General features: G+C 55.9%; 1 protein-coding gene across 9 annotated transcripts; it reads right to left on the bottom strand.

The window, feature by feature from the left end:
* Positions 1–236: 236 nt before the first annotated feature.
* On the bottom strand, positions 237–19,672 carry TANGO2 (transport and golgi organization 2 homolog). 9 transcript variants are annotated; one of them, XM_080650273.1, is made up of 9 exons: positions 19,631–19,672; positions 11,457–11,553; positions 10,812–10,900; positions 8,817–8,936; positions 8,133–8,247; positions 7,476–7,546; positions 4,681–4,834; positions 3,223–3,327; positions 237–1,314 (listed from the first exon to the last, which is right to left on the bottom strand). In XM_080650273.1, exons 2-9 carry the CDS (start codon positions 11,510–11,512, stop codon positions 1,194–1,196), a joined length of 831 nt encoding a protein of 276 aa, XP_080506399.1. In that variant the 5' UTR covers positions 11,513–11,553; positions 19,631–19,672; the 3' UTR covers positions 237–1,193. The 9 variants fall into 9 exon arrangements, with proteins under 9 accessions (XP_080506399.1, XP_080506400.1, XP_080506396.1 ...); XM_080650274.1 differs by lacking the exon at positions 19,631–19,672 and adding an exon at positions 18,822–19,496; XM_080650270.1 differs by lacking the exon at positions 19,631–19,672 and adding an exon at positions 14,559–15,049.
* Between the last annotated feature and the right edge of the window lie 504 nt (positions 19,673–20,176).

Here is a 20,176-nt window from a genome sequence, read left to right as displayed (position 1 = left end):
CCTCGGCCTAGCTCAGGAGGCCCTGTCACTGGCACCTACTATATCCCATACACACAGGCTCTCTCGCACCCCAGCATCAGCCAAAGGACCTGCATAGTGCTCTCCTTACCATGAGCAAAGGAGAAAGTGGAAAGAGCCCTGTACTAGCATCTATGCCGCAGGAGCTCCTGCAGGCCGGAGAGCAGCCACCAACCCCTCGCACACAACAGCTCCATTTGTCCCCATCACACAAGTTAAGCACGTGGAATGCACGGACTCACCATAGTTTATTGTCAACATCTCACATTCAAGTACAGATTCCTGTGAAGTTTGATTTGCTTAAGGAGGAGGGATGGGCAGGGGCTGGCTGTGTCCCCTCGCTGAGATGGGCCTGCCCAGAACCCACAACCAGTGGGCAGGCAGGGCCTGACAGGCTGCTGGGTGCCCAGCACACGCAGGACTCCAGTCACAGGACAGTCCCATGCACACGGGGCCACTGGATCCACCAACCAGACGGTGCTTCTGTTATGAGAGAAGGTTTTCCTTGGTTCTTCCTCATTCCTCATTCCTCATTCCTCATTCCAAATGTGGCCTGTTTGTCCTCCAAAAGCAGGTCTGGTTGTCAGGAACTGGACTATGTCCAGGAGAGAAGGGGACACTTCTAGACAAAGGTCTACTACTGTTGTTTTGATCAAAGCCAAAGACCCACTGGACAGAAGTGAGTGTGGGTGTGAGAGGCACACCTCTGCCTGTCTGGCACAAGCACATGTGTGTGTATGCCTGGGAGCGTGTGTGTGTTCCAGCATGTGTGCACACATCTATTGCCTGTGCCTGTGCCTGTGTGTGCCTGTGTGTGTGTGCCCCACGGGTGTACATGTGTGCCTGTACACCTGTAGGTATGTATGTAAGCATGTGCCTTGCGTGGGTGTCTCTATGCATGGGGAGGGGGCAGGGCCAGGTGCATTCACACATGCACGGCACACCTGGACCTGCCCCTGACCTGGCTGTGGGACTCTTGCCACTCCCACTGGCATAAGGATGGACTTCGAGCTGGATACAGGGACACAGACAGATCACACACAAATCAGAGGGCCCTGGTCCTGAGGGATGATGGCCAAGTCACACACAGGCAGTGCATGTGCTGTGGAAGGTTCGCCTCCAGTCCTCAAGGCAGGGTCTTACAGGAGCCTGCTGGCTGCACTCAGGGGTAGGTCTTAGCTCTGCAGCCTAAACTCGTGGGTCCTGGTCTCCCAGCGGGAAGGGTCTTTGTCTAGCATGCTGCGCTCTGTGAAGGTCACATGCCCATTCACGTCCACGAGGATGACCGTGTTGGTTCTGAAAGAGAGCACAGGGCCCATATTCAGCCCGCTGCCCTCAGCCCCTGCCCACCTGTCAGAGCCCCAACTGGGGTCAGATCTGAGGCAGAAGGGGCAAGTCCACCACACCTGGGGCCTGTGCTGGCACTCAGCATGGCTAGAGGCAGGTCACAAATGAGCAGCAGCCTTGGGAAGTAGAGTGACCCTCTGGGGTAGCTGGGCACTGAGCCTGGTGGGGCCTGGAGCTCCCTGGCTGACGCCCCAGGATGAAGCTTGATGACTCCTGTTGCCTCCACTCTGACACACCCCCAGCCTTCCCTTCCCACCCTCTGTGGTACAAGTTCCAACCACCCACCACTCTCACCAGGGTGAGCCCTGGGCTCTCAGGCAATGGCCCAGCACAACTTTGGACATTCGGCCACACTCAGCTCTTCCAAGTGGCCAACCTATCAACTATTTGGGGACTAGCCCTCTTCACCTAGAAAACTCCTCTGTGCCCTCCCTTGCCTCCCCCACTACCCTGTTCCAAATGCTCAACACACCTCTCCTCCTGCCTGGCCCTCCCCACAGTCAAGGTGGGACCCAGCAGCCATGCAACCAGACAGGGAGTAGACCTGGCATTCTGCCTCACATACCAAGTACACATGAGCATGTGGTTTACTAAAAAAACAATAAGCCTCTGATGGAGGAGGGCTTGAGGGAAATATGCCCCTGCCAAGGAAAAAGCCGCCCAGCCAGAAAGACTGCCATTCAGGCGTGCAACCCCCCTAGGGCCTGGGAGCTTAAGTGCCAGGCATTCACACCATCCACTCCCCTAGCCAGAGGGCTTGAAACGGTCATTTCCTGAGGGACAGAAGACTCAGAGGGGCCTGCCACTCTCTCGGTAAGCTGGTCACCAGGACTTCACAGGCCCATTTCCCTGCCTGACGCCCTCAGCATCAGCAGAGCCTCAGTCATGTCACTGTAGCAAGGTTGGCACACATCCTCCTGGGAGGCAGCAATAACCTAACCTCTCCCACCTGCAGGGAAAGGAGAGGCTTGGCTCACTCAATCTCAAACCTGAATCCAAAAACCAGGTATATGTGTGACATCACCCTGACATTAGTCAGTACTGGTCACGGCCTGAACGCCTCTTCCCCGAGTCCTTGGTAGCCATGGGCCCCCAAGGGCACAGCTCATCCACCACAGTCACTGCAGGTCCCCGGCCTGACACAAGGCTGGTGCCCCTGGGGCCTGATGCAAGCTGAGCCTAGGCAGACGTGGCTTGCACATGAGGCTGTGCTCCACCTCCAGGCCAGGGAACCAGGCACGTGGCAGCAGCACTCCTAACGCATCTGGCTGGACCCCAACCTACCCTCCTCTGTGCATCCCGGCCACCTCTAAGTACAGCATGTGGGCTGCCCTCTGATGGAGCCACGTGGGCAGGCCAGGACTCCCAGCCTCACACCCAGGAGGGAGGAAGACAAGAAAGGAATTCAGATACCCATGCCAACAGCTTCTCCCTCCTGGACATTATCATCTTGCGGCTGAGACATTTTCACCTTTCCTGGGATACGGCAACATCCCAGGCTGAGGTGACCTTGCAAAGAACATACAAGGCCCAGGGACACAGGCAAGTGAAGGGAAGAGCCAGACAGTGGGACCTCCAGGCTGACAGGGATTTGCCCAATGCCATCTTGGCCCCCTTGTGGCTGTGTAAGAGGGTAGGGGGCAGCCTAGGACTCCCTCTTGGGAAGCAATGGCAGCCTCAGGGGCCTTGTGCCTGGTCTGCAGCACCCCTGGGAGCTGGCATCTGCTCACCCCACAGCCCCCTGAGCTGAAATGGCATCCACTTCTAGATAAGGCAGAGGTTCTGGGATCCACAGAGCTCGGGTAAGGCCAGGTTCCTGGTGAGACAGGACCAGATGCACCCAGCAGCCCTCCATACCTGGTGCCGTAGCCTGGGCAGCGCACGCACACAGCCGCATACTTGCTCAGAATGGGCTGCACATACTCCCTGCCCTGGTCCTCGATGGCTGGGTCTGGCAACTGCCTGGAAGGACAAAGGAGGGGTCACCTCCCCCACCCCACCATCCCCACTGCCCGCCCGCAGCCTTGTAATGCCTGAGGACCTCGCCAGCCTTGGAAGGTCTATTTTGTGCACTTTTCTGCTCAAAGGCTCAAATCTTGGTCAAGACTTTCACTTAGGACTCCGTGGCCGGGCCTAGGCGACCAGACAGCGGTTACTAGGACAGCACCTCCTGTCAGAGCCACCAGGAGCTTTCCCAGGACCCAGGACCCAGGACTCAAGACTCCGAGGACATGAGCACTTACGAGCTCAGTGCTAGGAAGGTTCAACTGGACCTGAAAATGCCTGGGGTCTGTCTGGTCAGAGCTGCGCAGGGTCCTATGCAGGGGGACAGAACCCACTCCGGGAGCAAGCTTGCCTCCTCCTCTCAGTGGGGCCTGGATCAGTGGGGGCGCTGCGGGCAGGGGCCAGGCTGAGAGATGCAGTCACCTGGCCACATATGCTCCTGCTTATGCCAAGAGGTGCCCTATGGGCATCTCTCCACATGACAGGAGCCCACTCAAGCCCTGCAGCTTGTTGGCCACCACAGCTGTCAATAAAAGCAGCCAGGGCCTGTCATGGGCCAGCAGGGATGACAGACAGTGACCAGGCCGGCCCAGGTAGGGCTTCCCTGAGGGGTCGGCTGTGCTGAGGCTGTGCCCTGGTTCATGGTTCAAAGAGGAGAGGGAGGGGAAGCCGGGGCAGAAAGGGGCTGTAGGGGAGAGGAGCGAGAGGCAGGCTGTGGGCGGCTCTTCTAAGAGGCCATGGGCATCTGGGCAGGATACTGGCCTGGCCTGAGTGGGGCAGAGGAGGGATGTGTGGGCTGTGTTGCTGTGTGGAAGGAAAGTAGTGTGGCCAGCACCTTGACACACACCCCTACCCCCACTGGGATGGCTGAAATACGCCATTCCATGCAGAGACCTCTGAAGTGCCTCAGGGAAGTTGGGCTGGAGACAGCTTCTCCCCTGGTAATATCTGGGTGGGCCTCTATGCCACAGCTCCTGTGCGCAAACAGAGGGGAGCCTCCAGCTCCTGTGAGCACCACCCAAGCCCACATCAAGCTCCGAAAGCACCAAGCTTCCCAGCACACTAGCCCACGATGGCCCCATCTCCCATCCTCAAAGGGCCCCGTCGGAAACCTTACCTGTCCACAGGGACAGGTGGGAGGGGGCAGAGGACAGCATGTCAGCATGTCCGTCATGTTCTCCTTCAGCTGAGGAGCTGGCCCCAGTCACCTCCATGGGCCTCACAGGGCGGCAGAGACTGCCTGCCTCTCTGCCCCAGGGCCAGAGTGATGGGGAGACACTCTGCTCACCCCAGCAGGACCCACCCACTCACGCCTCCTCATTGTTGAGCACGTCCAGAAGCTGGGCCACGAGGACATCCTTAGGGAGTGCCTGGCTCCGCTCCACAGCCTCCAGGAAGAGCCGCTTCCCAAAGCACAGCTTCCTCCAAGGCGTATCCAGCAGCGCATTGCTCAGCCCATAGGTCCCTGCAGGGAGGGGTCAGGCCACCAGTGCAAAGGCCCCACTGTCTGACTTTAGGGTAAGCTCCCACCCACCTACCCTACCCAGCACCAGGCAAGGTGCCAGGATACAGCTGGGGGCACTGAAGCCAGGCTGCCCCACACTCCAGCATCTTCTCTATGGGTATTCCCAACCATCCGCATGGCAAGAGGTGGAAAACTCAACATGGTAGGGCACCAATAGGAGACTGCAAGGTACAGAGGCCAAACGGCCTTGACAACAAGGAATAAACAACCTGAAATCCAACTGGGCAAAGGGAAGGGGAAACCACCTCCCCATCTCACTCTCATCCCTCCCTAAGCTAGGAAAAGGCTTCAATGTGTGGGTCCACCTGAGCAGGTCAAGGGTGGGAAAATCACAACCAGAGGCCAGGAGGGTGACTGCCCCAAATCGGTCCTGGCTTATATCAGCAGGTAGAGAACCCACCACACCATGACAGCCCCACTTAGTGGGCACGGGCAGGGCCTCCTCTACATGCTGGCAGGGACCCTGGCTGGGGGAGCCTTAAGGTCTTGACACAAGTTTCTCAGAACAAGTTCTCGATGGTTAACAGAAGGCATCACACACACACACACACACACACACACACACACACACAGAGGGTTTCTCATGGAGAGAAAGAGAGAGAGAGAGAGAGAGAGAGAGAGAGAGAGAGAGAGAGAGACATGGCCTTGAGGTGGAGAGGCTACAGCAGGTAGCAGGGGTAGTGGAGCTCAGAGTCATGCATCCTGAAAGATACACTGAGGACGGGGAGTCACCACCCTCTCCAGCTACCAGACTTTCCAGGCAAGATCTTGACTAAGTATGGCATGACTTACCTAGGCCATGTTCAGCAACTTCCAAGGAAGACAGCCCTGGCTTTGCCAGGCCCCCATAGTCACGCCACCAGCCAAGAGTACCACTGTGCTTTATCTATCAGGAGTGACGGGAAAGGCCACTCATCAATAGTACTGGGCATCTGGGCAGCCACATGCAGAGAAGGGAGTGGAACCCTTACCTCACACCATATACAAAAATCAATTCAAAATGTCCCAAAGGCTTAAATGTAAAAGCTAAAACTCTTAGAAGAAAGTATAGGGGAAAAGCTACACAACCTTAGATTAGGCAATGATTTCTTAGCTATGATACCAAAAGCACACAAAAAAACAAAAGAAAAAATATAAAATGGACATCATCAATTTATAATAATGCACTTCAAAACTTTCTTGATCAACAAGAAAGTAAAAAGAAAACTCACAGAAGGGTAGACAATTTTTGTAAATTATATATCTGATAAGGGACTAGAAGCTACAATATATAATGAACTTCAACTTAATAATAAAAATACAAACAATCCAATTCAAGATCTGAATAGACATTTCTTCAAAGAAGATATAGAAATGACTATTAAGCACACGAAAAGCTGCTCAATATCATTAGCCAACAGGAACACGCAAATCAAAACCACAATGAGATACCACATCACACTCACTAGGATGGTTGTAATAATAATAAAAAAAACCACACAAATAGACAATGACAACTTTTGGTGAGGATGTGAAGAACCTGGAGCTTCGTATACTGGTGGGAATGTAAAATGGTGTAGCTGCTTTGGAAAACAGTTGGCAGTTTCTGAAAAGATTAAACAGTTACTTTATGATCCAGCAATTCCACTCCTAATTATATACCCAAGAGAAATGGAAGACATGTGTCCACACAAAAACTTGTAACAAATGTTCAGATGTGCATTATCCACAATAGCCAAAAGGTAGAAAAAACAAAACAAAACCCAAATGTCCATCAAGGGATGAAGAGAGAAACAAAATGTAGGATACACATGCAATGGAATATAACTCAGCCATAAAAAGGAATTAAACCTAATTCATGCTACAACGTGGATGAACCTTGAAAGCATGCTAAGTGAGAACAGCAAAAGCCACGGAGACAGGCAGTAGATTGGTGGTTGCCAGGGGCTGGGGAAGAGGAGGAAGGGAGCAACGACTAATGGGTACGGTTTCTTTTTGAGGTGATGAAAATGTTGAATAGCAGTGATACTGACAGCTGCACAACTTTGTGACTATATGAAAATCCACTAAATGGTACACTTAAATGGGGGAACTATGACATGTGGGTTATTTCTCAGTGAAACTGTTATTAAAAAGACAGTGACATGGACCAGGCGAGGGCAGGCTCGGGGATGAAACAATAGGATGTAGGTGAAAAGAACTTCCTCCAAGCAACAATCCAGCGAAAAACAAGCATCTCTAGTCACAGAGTCGCTAGCACTGAGAACTGAGGGCATCATGGAGACGGTTTCCAGATGCTTCCACAAAGGCCTCTGGGTCAATGCGTAGAATTTGGGAGTGGGATGGGGTGGCACTCTCTGTCCTTTTGTGCCAGCCTTTTAGTTTTAGTTTCCCGTTTTCTCAGGGCAGTCTCAGGCTCAGCGCTGGGGGGAGGCGGCCTAAGCTGAAGGCAGCCTGTCATGTAGGCCATAAGGTACACAAACAGCCAAAAAGCAGTTCCAGGGGAGAAATATGACCGGGACCTAGTCTCTGAAAAGTACAGAGGTGTCCCCATAGGAGCAGCCCCCACCCTGTCACCACTCACCAGAGCAGGCAGGCTCACCTGGCGCCAGGACAATGGGTTCGGGTTCCCCCTGGTTTCCATAGTAGCAGAAGACATCTCCCTTCTCTGTGCTGTGAACAGGAGGGCAGAGAGGGTCGTATAGGGGCCACAGATGGTGCAGACCCCTCGCTGACTGGCAATCTCCACAGGCCTATCCCCATGGGGTCCCAGAGTGCTCCAGGACCACTGCCAGCTGTGCCTGCACCTTCCTTCTCTAGCCTGGGGCACCTCTGCCTCCCAGAGAGCAGTGCAAGTGAGGCATGGTCCCAAAACAGGGGGCTCCTCAGCCATAGGCATGGGGAGAGGACCTGGGGCCGAGGGGCGGGTGTCAGCCGGGGGCATGCCCTATACTAGGAGAGCCCTGCAGTCATGCTCCAGTTCCCCCATGGCAGGAGCCAACAGCCCTCACACCATCACAGGAAGCCCCACTGCGAAGCTCTGCTTCCCAAGTCCCCACGGCAATGGGTCTGGGAGGGGCTCAGCCCTCGGGACGCTCTCCAAGCCGACTAAGAGAGGCTGCCACAGATGCCACGGCACCCAAGCTGAGCAGCGGGGCAGGCACCTACTCCCTGCTGAGTCCAGTCCCAGTCCTGTGGGGGCACTCAGTGGGCTGCCACCACCCCCCCACTCCCCCCCCGCCCCCCGCAGCAGACTCACCTCAGGTCAGCTGCTAAGAGGTTGAAGCCGTTGTACAGGTGACCCTCTGTGGAGACCTTCTTCAGGTAGGAAAAACTGTCCATGTCTGTGGTCAGAAAGTGGGTCACCAGTTCACCTGTGAGCAGGGAACAGACATGGCTGAGGCAGCAGGCTTAGCCCCCTCCCTGGGGAGAAGGATGGCCCCGCGTGGGCTGGCTACACCTCACTAACCCCACAGCCAAGGAGGTAGACACAGAGGACTCTGCTTTTATTGGTTAAAAAAAAGTTTTCCTCCATAATGCCTCCATATGGAAGTCCAGCATGAGGGGGAAAGGCTTTAGTAGGGACAACGTGTGTCCCTGGAACTATCCTCCCACGGGCATCTGCTCTGCAAACATTGAACAGCTGGGGACAATGACACACAGCCAGAGTGACACATGGCCTGGGGACAAGTCTGAAGCACATTCCCTGAGAGACGTGAAAGGTCAGTGTCATGGGTGTCATGTGGGCCAGACTAAGGGTGGTGCCCACAGTGACTGCCAGCCAGTGGATTACAGGACCCAGGAAACATGCCCTCTTCCCCATTCTAGCTCCTCCTCCTGACTCTGCACATGCCCAAGGAAGCCCCCACCCCAAGGCCCACCCCCCAGCCAGCCCCTGCTCCCCTAAGCTAGCCCCCAGCTCCCCGCCCCCGCCCCATGGTACCTCGGCCCCTGGCATCTGGGTCCTGCCGCGGCTGCAGGTAGTTGGTGAGCGCTGCCAGCTTCCCGCGAGTGCTGATGCCCAGCCACGTGCCTCCTTCCTTGCCTTCCTCCATGTCGAGCCCTGGACAGACGCCAGCATCACCACCAGCAGGACCCACCCTCTCCCTGCGTCCTGGCAGTCGAACCTCATCCCACAGCCCTGGAACAGGGGATCTGACTCCACAGGGCGGGGCAGCAGGACACTGGAAAGATGCCCTTCTCATGCTCCACCCCTCAGGCCAACTGATGCCAACAGCATCCTGGAGCTTGGGTTGGCACTGGGCTGGGAGCAGAGCCCCAGCTCCATCACGGAACCTCATCCTGCACCTGGTGCAAGGGTGGCTGGCTGTCCTCCTCGGGCAGAAAGCGCAGGACCCTCACAGTGAGAGCTTCAGTAGGAGCCCGGTACACATCCAGGCCTGCAGCGCACCCACCCACTGCCTGTTCCATTGACTTTGGTGTGTTTGCCCCTAAGCTGCGTGCAGCAGCCACTGGGCCACCCGGCACTGTGCTGCAGCTAGGCCACCCTTCCACTAGGCAGGTGCTCCTTATCAGCATGCCAGCGGCCTCCTCCAAATCACTACAAAGGATGAACCATTTGGAGTGGCTGGAGCTTCCCAGCCAGGATTGGCACTGATTCAGGGGCAGGGTGCCGGCCCAGGTACCAGGGTAGGATGGAGCCCAGCTGTCCAGGATGGCCCAGGCAGTCTAACCTTCCATCCAAACCTCATCTACAGAAATCCTTGAGAGGTGCCTCCTGCCACTCTACCCCAAGGCAACAGCCCCTCACTCCACTCATCCTGACAAGCCCCCTCAACACACACACACACACACACACACACACACACACACACACACACACACACACTTCAGCCTCCCTGTGTGCAGCAGGGACACACATAGCCTGCCCTATCCCATAACCCCCTTCTGTTCTATCCTAGCCCAAGATGGCCGGGACCCAGCCTCTCCTCCCTCTTGCACTCAGTCATCCTGAGTCCCCACCACCTCCGAGACCTCCTGCCCAGGACAGCACCCTGCCCTGGTCCCCCCCCACTCCTGTCCTCCTGTCACACCGCACCAGGACGGTCTAGCAGTGCTTCCCTCGCACCACTGCCCAACCATCATCTACACAGGAAGCTCCATAGCTGAGCTTTTAGATGCTGCAGGCGGAGCAGAGCACACGCTGCCTCCCTGGGCCCGCGAGGCCACCTGCCCAGCACACTGGGCACCCTGTCAACTCTGCCAGGCTCCCTTGGGCTTGCCTGGCACCTGGCTCCCAGGCAGAGGGACTCCTGGCCTAGCCAACACCTGTCTGCATGCCCTCCAAGTAAACCCCTGCCCACCCCATGGGCAGGAACTGCTCCCTGTCCAAGTGGCTCAGGGAGGCTGTTGGCTGGGCGGGCAGGGGACCTGGCTGTCACCTTCATTTCTCCTCCACAGGAACCCCTCATGAGGCTCCCACCCAAAGGTGCCCCAACCAAACCTCTGCTCCCCAAATTCAGACCAGCTTTCACTGGAACAAGGGTGCTTGTATGTAAACAGAAACGTGTGCAGAGATTAGCACATGTGTCTGCACATACATGTTCCCTGTGCACACACACACACAACTATGATGCTGCACAGAGTGACAGAGGGTGGACTTGCACCTCATACCAATACAACTGCGTGTCCACAGGGAACATGTGGATCCAAATAAAACCAACTGACCCTTCCAGCTCCTTCTTCTGGGGATCCACAACACATGAAGCCACGGGGACAGTGCTGGGTGGACAATTCTGGGGCTGGTCAGCCCAACACTGTCCCAGGACCGAGACTTTGGAGCCGACCCCATTAGACCCATGAGGGTCCACTCATTCATTCTGAATTTACACAGGGAAGCAGCACCGTAACTGCTAGAACCGTCGGGGGCTGGCACTTCCTGCCACGCTGTGGCCACCCACCACGAGTAAAGACTCACCACTGAGGATCTCGTTGTTGTTGCCCCAGAAGTCTGCCACCTTGGATGGTCTGTGGTAGAATTCATCCCTGTTGGATGCCAGGATGAGCCTGAAGAGGGAAAGCACGACTGAAACTCTCAGGTCAAAACAGAGAAGCCACACTTTTCTCTCTCTAGTTAACAAAGGAGATTTGCCTCCGTAACAACATGGGCAAGTCCCAAAGAGAACAGGAACCCGCACCCTGACTACATTACCCAGACCCCTTCCGGTAACATAGACCAGCCAGTGCAAGTGGGGCTCCCACACCCCAATTCTGCTGCCCCCTGGTCCTTGGTCAGCCCACAGGGATGTGCCGCTGCCTGGACCCACTTCACTCCTCCGTCCTGTCCACACAGTCAATTTTAGAGGCTGAGTCTTAGTATATTTGTACAATTTGTACATCGACTCAGGGTCTTTACGGCCGAGAGGTATTCCCTCCAGCACCCACGCTGAGTGACCCCTGTCTGAGGGGCACTGCCGGGCTGTGCAGCTCGTCCCAGGGCCGCCCTCCCCCCGCCTGGGCAGCAGCAGCATGCCTCTCCTGCTTGGGTCACCTACATGGGTGCTGTGGACTGTGGGGCACCCGAGGCTGAGCAGATGATGGCAGACTCAGAGTGAGGGGTTACCTGTACGCATTTTTGGAAACAGGGCGAGGATCGAACTTAAAGAAGATGATACACATGGGTCCCTGAGGGTGGCTTTGCTCACACAGGGTTACACAGTCTGTGGAAAAGGGAAAAAAAAATGATTTCAGTAACCAGCAGACAACAGAACCACCGTCCCAAACCTGCAATGGTCTTTGAACAGAACCAGCTCTGTACTGCTCCTGGCCTTTCCTAGATGTGCCAGTCATGTGCCCAACAGCATGACGCTCTCCAGCACTGCACAGCCATCTCCCTGCCAGCACCCCATGGGCAGGTGGACGGGCAGCAGGGGCTACAGCCACAGAGTAAAGAGACAAGGGGGTGCCAAAACCGGTTTGGCTCAGTGGATAGAGCGTCAGCTTGCAGACTGAAAGGTCCCAGGTTCGATTCCGGTCAAGGGCATGTACCTTGGTTGCGGGCACATCCCCAGTGGGAGGTGTGCAGGAGGCAGCTGGTCGATGTTTCTCTCTCATCGATGTTTCTGACTATCTATCACTCTTCCTTCCTCTCTGTAAAAAATCAATAAAATATATTTAAAAAAAAAAAAAAAGAAGAAGAGACAAGGGGGGGCCAAGGCCCAAGGCTGTACCACGAATACAACCTCAGCTGAGAGCTACTCTGAGGCAGCCTAGCTCCTGGGGCCTCCTTGTGGACAATGCCAGGGTGTTCCCACCACTCCACTCACTTCTGCTCACTGGTCTGGCTGGGGTGGGAGGTGGGAGTGGGGGGGGGGGCGGGCAGGAGGGAAGGACTGACTCCACTACTATCTCCACTGGTTCCCACAAGCCCTTGCCTCCTGTTCCTCCTGGCCCCTTCAGGCGTGGGCCAAGGCAAGGGCCTCAAGGGAGCTACCTTTGCCCTCAGTAAAGCCTGTAGCTGTGCAGGTGAGGCGTCGCCATGGTGACTAGCAGAAGTGCAAGGTGCTAGGGGATGTACAGCCATAGCAGGTGGGCTGCTGGCCACCAGCCTGAGTGGACAGGAGCGGGCTGGGTTCCCACCCGTGGGCGCCCTGACCATCCCAATATTTGTGGGCAGCCTGATGGAACCAACATTCTTGGTAAAAACTCAAAATGCTTGAGAGAATGTGAAAACATCTTACAAGCAGCCAAGAGCTAACTGGTCATGTAGAATTTAGCCAACATCTTGGAGAACGGAGGAATCCAGAGATGGAAAAAACAGAGCTTGGGGCATTCCTGTCCTGGGGCACTGACTCATCTGGGAAAACCTGGCTCTGGTGACCCTGGGAGTGAGGGACAGAAGACAAAACCCAGGACTGCCTCAAGACGGACCTCGTAGGAAACCCCCCAAGGGAAGCTGGAACCCTGAAGAGCAACATTCAGAGGGCAAGGGTGGGCTATATCCACAGCCGCCAGGGGCGGCAGAGGCAGCCTCCAAGGGAGGAAGTCCTTGAGAAGCTCCGAGAGTGGAGCCAGGGCCACACCAGGGGTCCAGGAACCCTCAAGCCAAGACTTGGTTTGAAGAGTCCCACACTGGCAGTGCTCCTGGGCACCTAGCAAACCAAAGTTCTCATCTTCACCCCAGACCTCTAAGAAGTCTCACAAATAATTTCTAGCACAAAGCAGTACACAGTCAGAAAGAACCGCATAACACAGTGGTCGGCAAACTCATTAGTCAACAGAGCCAAATATCAACAGTACAACGACTGAAATTTCTTTTGAGAGCCAAATTTTTTAGACTTAAACTTCTTCTAACGCCACTTCTTCAAAATAGACTCGCGATGCCCTAACCAGTTTGGCTCAGTGGATAGAGCGTCAGCCTGCGGACTGAAAGGTCCCAGGTTCAATTCCGGTCAAGGGCATGTACCTTGGTTGCGGGCACATCCCCAGTAGGGGGTGTGCAGAAGGCAGCTGATCGATGTTTCTCTCTCATCGATGTTTCTAACTCTCTATCCCTCTCCCTTCCTCTCTGTAAAAAATCAATAAAATATATTTTTTTAAAAAATAGACTCACCCAGGCCGTGGTATTTTGTGGAAGAGCCTCACTCAAGGGGCCAAAGAGCCGCATGTGGCTCACGAGTCGCAGTTTGCCAACCACTGGCATAACAGAGCAAAGCACCAAGCACAAGAACCAGCAGAAAGAGATCCCCGCACGTCTCGTCAACTAACCACACGCTGATTGCAGAAAAAAGGGAGCTTGGGAATATCCACAGAGAAAAAGGGGTTCACAAAGCACCCCTATGAACTCTCCCAAGTGGCCGGCATAGATAACCGTGAACTACAACTCAGCAATGGACTGAACAGCAGGTTAGACACAGCTTATGATATGAGTCAGCAGAATCATCCAGAACATAGTGCAGGGAGACAGGAAGCATGCTGGGCCTCCCAGGACCCCAAGTGTCCCGCCCACCAGGTACAGCTGACAGGGTTCCCAGCATTGCCACCAGACCATAGTCCAACACAGAAGACCCAAGTCTCCTCACCCCAGAGGAGCTGGTCTCTCTCAGGCATAAGAATGCTCCAAGCAAGGCCGGCCGGTGGTGTCTGTGGCACCCAGGCTGCCACAGTCAGTGGTAGGAGCCCTGCCAGTCCACCCTTACTGAAATCCCACAGGTCCAGAGCCCCACCGGGACAAAGGGCTATTCTGAAGGCTGTTTCACTAAAGATGGGCCACTCCGGACTATCAGAGGAGGAGGCCATCATGTCTGCCTGGACCTACCGTGTCCCTCCCTGAGCTGCATGCCTGGCCACTAGGTGAGGCCACTGGCTAAGGACAGGTCTGGCCACGGATGCTCACAGGCCATATAGAGACTCGGCTGCAGGACCCCGCTGTCCTCGCTGGCCCAAGTGAGTGGCAGATCAGCCTCCAGATGTAGCAGGCAGGGTTCTGTGGTCTAAGGAAAGGCCACCAATGGGTCTCCAGGCAGCCTTGTGCCAGAGGTGTGGGCACAGAGCCCAGGGCTGCAGCCTCGACGAAAACGCAGTCATTGGGAGGGAAGGACCAGAGGAAAGCCAGCCCCTGGGGAGGGGACCATCAGGAACTGCCTTTCTCTCCAATCCCTCACCCCCCCCACTCGGCCAGGCCCACGGCCCACAGGCCCCTCCCCTTCCTTGCTTCACTTCCCACCTGCAGCTGGGGCGGATCCACATGTGTAGAGCAGGGCTGGCGCTTCCCACATGCACCGGGAGTCCCCGGGTACACCTCTGAAGTGTGAAGCAAAAGGAAATCACCCTCTTCAAACTAAAGCCAAGAGCTTCTCATCCTATCTAAGTGGGAGTCTTCCCAGCTCACAGCGCGACGCATCTGGCTTTGCCCTGGTCTCACCACCTGGTAATTCGGAAGCACAGGAAGGACGGGTCGCAGATTTGGCGCTGGTGCTGGCTACAAAGCACAGAAGCTTTCTAGGCACTCCCAGCCCATCTGCTGATAGCGCTTTTGAGAGTTCTCCTAGCCTGCTTCGTCCTGCTGCTCACTCCCTGCCTCTGAATCACCCCCTCCAGCTGGCGCCTCCTTCCTCCTCTCCTGCCTCAAGGAGGGCCAACAGGGCTATTTCCAACAGCCAACTGGAGCCAGGTAAGCTGCCTCTGTCAGAAGGCTCAGGCTCTTCAGCGAGTCAAGCTTCAAACCTGACTCGGTGTGGCTTCTAACAAGAGCGCAGTGAGAAAATGACAGGCAGGCAGGCCTGGCCAAATCAGGTCAGAGTGATATGCCAAGAGATGCAGCAATGACTGCAGCGGCTCAGGCAAGGGCCATGGGGAACATAACCTGGCACCGTGATGGACTGGTCCACAGCCTGCTGACCAACAGTGAGGATCTGCTTCCCTGCTCCTCCCCACCCCAGCACCTAGCACAGACAGGTGGGTGAAAGGCAAGGTGAGCCATCAACCTCATGGAGGCCACTGGGAGAGGAGGCAAGAGGGGCCAAAGAGTCACCGACAGGGCCTCGTTGTCACTGCCAGCCCGGATGGAGAAGGACCCAGCAGGGGGACCGGCAGACCTCAGCTGGGGGTGGTCCAGTCCCTACCTGGCTGCCTGCCTCACCATGCGGGGCGGCTAACAGCATAACGCACTGACTGCTGCCACCCACCCAGTGCCTACCAGCACCACCTCCTGCAGCGTTTGCACCAAGGGCTTCTCCCTTCCCCTTCCTCCCAGCACACCTGTCCTCTCACACCAAAGGCAGGCTCATTGGCCCAGCCTCTCTGTACCCAAGCCCAAGGCTCCACACCTCCTGCTGGCACAACCAGCAGCTCCTGGGGGTCAGCGGGGTCTGTGGTCGCCCAGGAACACACTCTCATCTGGAAAATTTCCTACTATGCACAGCCAGCAAAAGCCCCATCTCTGGTCAGCTGTGTGCTTTCACATCTTTCTCAGCCAAGTGTGATGCACAGGGTTTTCTCACAGGTGGGATTTCATTGCCCATCTTCCCCACGACTGGCTATGCAGGAGACTGGACAGGAACAGACCCAGCCCTGGCTCAAACTGCCTCAAAATAGGGACCAAACACTGCTGGGCTGCTGCGACTTCTGCACATCAACAAGCTGACACCAAAGTCACACCAGGTGTGGGCGGGGCCAGAGGGGTGAAGGGGACCTGCTCCCTGATTGGGATCACTTCCCTTTATCAACTGAAAAGGCAAACAGGGCAGCTGGTCGGTGGGGAGATACTAGGTCAGAATGTAGCAGTGAACGGCAGGGACGAACGCCAGTGAATGATGAGGTATTTTTGCCACAACACAGAGGCAAGGGGGCGAGACACTCAGGAAAGTGAATCTCCCGGTTCACATCAAATCAGCATAAAAAAAAAAAAAATCAGGCCCTAGCTAGTCTGGCTCAGTGGATAGAGCATTGGCCTGAGGACTGAGGGGTCCCTCCTGGGTTTGATTCCAGTCAAGGGCACATGCCCGGGTTGCGGGCTTGATCCCCAGTAGGGGGTGTGCAGGAGGCAGCTGATCAATGATTCTCTCTCATCATTGATGTTTCTATTTCTCTCTCCCTCTCCCTTCCTCTCTGAAATCAATAAAAATATTTTTAAAAATCAGTGTCCTGCTCTAGCTGGTTTGGCCTAGTGGATACAGCGTCGGTCTGCGGACTGAGGGGTCCCGGGTTGGATTCCAGCCAAGAGCACATGCCCAGGTTGTGGGCTCGGTCCCCAGTGGGGGGCAAGCAGGGGGGTCGTCCATCGGTGATTCTCTCTCATCATTGATGTTTCTATCTCTCTATCTCTCTCCCTTCCTCTCTGAAGTCAATAAAAATATATTTAAAAAAAATCAGTGTCCTATCCAGCTGCACATGCTAAGGCTCTGGACAGAGGTTAACTGGTCCCTGGAGTCAGGTCCAATTTCATTACGCCGAGCACTTCACACATTTGGGAATACATTTTTAAGTCTAGCCAGCCTGTCTATCTAGTCTTGAGGAGCCGTGCAGAGGATGGGATCGCTCAGGCTTCACACATGATGGCTGCAGAGCCAGGCACCTCCTCCCCACCCTGTAACAGTTCCCAGGGGCAGGGCTGGAAAGCATAGGGAGCTGCTCTTTTCACATGCACATGCCGCCTGAAGTCCTCCTAGCGGTTGCCAGCAGAAGAGGTAAACACACATGGGAACACAGTGTCGCTGTTCCCAGGCCTTGGCTGAGAAAGCCCTGACGTCTGTAAATATTCTAAGCAGCCGGCCCGCTGCAATGCTCCACCCTCCTCACGACTCAAGGCCTGAGGACTCCTCGATCTACACTTTGTCGTTTTGCCTGTTAAGTGGCATTTCACCATGACAAATGTTCTACAGTGATACTCTCTCCTAAGAGATTTGAGATGTTTTAGGAGCACTGATTCAGCCTCACACCACGTGTCATTGTCCCCTCACAGTTCAAAGAGCAGCACAAAGGAGTGGACAAAGGTGAGCATTGAGGAATGCTCCAGTCATGAGGTGGCCCCTGCACCTCGGCCTCTCCTGCAGGAACACTCGCTTCCCCACAAGCCAGCCAGGCCTCACAGTGGCCCCTGTGGCTTTCATGGTTAACACAGGAGGAAGGGGCCACCTTCCCCACCAACCCTTCAAAAGAGGATGAAAGCAAGCACTTAAAGTTGGCATGGTCCTAAAGACCTCAATAGATGAACCCAAGTAGAAGCAGTCACCAGGAGATGGGGGTTGGTTTTTTACTTTTAAGTGTGCATATATTATTTTGCAATCTAAAAAGAAAGTTGAGCCCTGCTCAGTGGTTGAGTATCAACCTATGAACCAGGAGGTCACGGTTTGATTCCCGGTCAAGGGCACATGCCCGGGTTGGAGGCTTGATCCCCAGTGTGGGGCATGCAGGAGGCAGCTGATCAATAATTCTCTCTCATCATTGATGTATCTATCTCTCTCTCTCTCTCTCCCTTCCTCTCTGAAATCAATAAAAATATATTTAAATAAATAAATAAATAAATAAATAGAAAGTTGATAGAGAAAGAAAAAAGCTGCATTGATAATATGAAAGGGCAGCTCAGTAGCTCTGGGGTGACCTATTTGCATAGAACCCATCATCAAACCCCATGGTCCAGACCAACAAACACCACGCTCGGCAGTGCTGTCCTCACGTGCCGACTGAAATGTTAGCAAAGGATGGACTCTGTTCTCGAACTGGAGTATCAGTGTCAACATAGCCTCACTTCTAGAAGCCTCCCAGTTTCCCTGCCCCGGGGCTGTTTCTCTCCAGAAAGGCTCTGGGGTCCCCTCATCTCTTCACAGAGATGCACCACCTGCAGTGCCCTCAGAGAGCTTGCCCTTTCCTACAGAGGCCAGGTCCGAGAACACAGCACACGGCTGCACCCATGGGCAAACAACCAAAATGATAGTCATCAAATGAAAACACCAAGGAAGCTCAGGGGCTGGGCCGCCGAACAGAGGGGCTGGCCTATTGCCTTTGTTCAGGGAAGGACTATCATCACCACACGCTGGAGCAGGCAGTGGCCTGGTGTGAAGGTCCTGCAGTATGTGGACACATCAGAACATGAAGCTGCAGGACTATGGTAAATAGTCAGGAACCTGAGGGTGGGAGCCCCAGAGCAAACCACCCTGCCCCACGGGAACGCTGGGATCCTGGAGAAGAGGGTTGGAGGGGGGCAGAGGCTCTGCTGTGTCCACCTGCCTACACAACACAGCCATCCTCTCCAGTTGTCACCTGACAGGTCACGTGATGCGGGAAGGCTCCTGGGGGAGAGACCCAGAAGGAGCAGCGGCACTAGGACCCAGCCCTGACTCTATGTGACCTTGGGAACACCATTTGCCTCTCAGCCAGAGTTTTCTTCATTGTGGTCAATGAACACTTGCCCCAAAAGGTTGCCCAGAGGACCATCAAACAAGTGTGAGAAAGCACTTTCAAAGCACTACCAGCTGGAGACACCACTTACAGCTGCCACCACATCACATCTGCCTCACAGAAGAGGGTGCTGAGCCCAAACAGCAGCAGCAAAACAGTGGTCAGCAGGTCTGGAGCAGGACAAGCCAGGCCTGTACCCTGCATGTGATATATCCGCTGGAGGATGAGCCTGAGGCTCCCGGACCTGTCCAAGGGCAGAAGGTTCCCTCTAGCTGTGGCCTAGAAGGCAGCCTGGAAGCATGGAAGTTGTTAGGGTGGGGAAAGGGGTCTCAAATGCTAGCAAAGGGGCCAGGCCTCGCCCTGGGTCCAGCTCTAGCCAGCCCCCACCCCTGATGACCTGGGGAAGGGTCTGGCCACCAGAGCCACCCAGGAAGGCCTTGTCCAGGCGAAAGGATAACCCAGCATTTGCTGCCTACTCAGACATGCATCAGCTGCACCCCGCTGGCCCCGCAGCGGGACGCAAGGAGGCAGCAGCGTGACTCAGGGCTCCGTAGCTGACCGACACCGTAACCACGCAACTCCCAGCACGGACAGCCTCTCTTCCCTGAAGCGAGACCAGCCCTGCCTGCCAGTGGCCCCCGCATCCCATCCTGGCGGGGATCCCTAGAGAAACGCCTTTCAGTTACGCGCGGGGCCCTTCGTCAGCCGGGGTTGGTTTGGTCTCCCCGGATCTGCCCGCTTGATTTCTACTCCACGCCTCAGGAAGGGGAAACTGAAGCAGGGCAGGGAGGTACGACCCCGCCCCTCTGCACCCGCGCCTCCAGAGCCCAGCGCCCGGAGGCCAGGCCCGCCCCGCGGGGAGCTGAGTCCACCAGCCCAGGCAGCCAGCCGCGCACTCACCGCCTCCGCCGCTGCCGACTTCCGGGTGCCGCGCCCGCGCGCCGCCGCCACCGCCCAGGTCCCGCCTCTGACACCATTGACGCGCTCGCCATTGGGTTGTCTGGTGAGGGGCGGGGCAGTGCGCTACACCCTGGGGTACGGTTGGCTATCTGCGCTGTCGCTCCGGGACTGCAGCCTCCCGCCGCCCCGCCCCCAGAGCTGCGCCAAGCCTCAGGTCTGCGCGGTGTCTGGGGATCTGTGATCTCCACGGCCTCCCAGCCTTCTACGCATCCCGGTCCTGGGGACGCTCGCGGGAGTTTGCAGCTGCTTGCAGCCGCCCCCGAGCTCATGCCCGCGAGGACCCGTGGGCCTCGGCCTGAGCTCCAGAAGCTTATGGGCAACCTATCCACCCGAAGGCTCGCTGGAAGCACTACAGGGATGCTCACTTCCGGACCCGCCCCTCAGGCTGGATCCTTGTCGTCCTCTTCCCCACCCTCAACCCCAGGTCCATCCATTGTGGGCCCTGGACCTGGCCATCCTCTCCTCTGTAATCCTGATACCCTGACA

The sequence above is a fragment of the Plecotus auritus genome (assembly GCF_963455305.1).
Source record: "Plecotus auritus genome assembly, chromosome: 13".
NCBI classification, from domain to species: Eukaryota; Metazoa; Chordata; class Mammalia; order Chiroptera; family Vespertilionidae; genus Plecotus; species Plecotus auritus.
The sequence above is the reverse complement of the archived record's forward strand: the minus strand, read 5'-3'. Positions and strand labels throughout refer to the sequence as shown.

Bases quoted from the DNA above. Each gene is read 5' to 3' on its own strand.
- TANGO2 (XM_080650270.1), bottom strand. From the start codon at position 14,610: ATGTGGGAAGCGCCAGCCCTGCTCTACACATGTGGATCCGCCCCAGCT. The intron at 4,835-7,475 runs GTGAGCCTGCCT...CCCTCCCTGCAG, and splicing joins ACCCATTGTCCTGGCGCCAG to GGACCTATGGGCTGAGCAAT. The intron at 1,315-3,222 runs GTATGGAGGGCT...GCTCTCTTTCAG, and splicing joins TGCCCAGGCTACGGCACCAG to AACCAACACGGTCATCCTCG.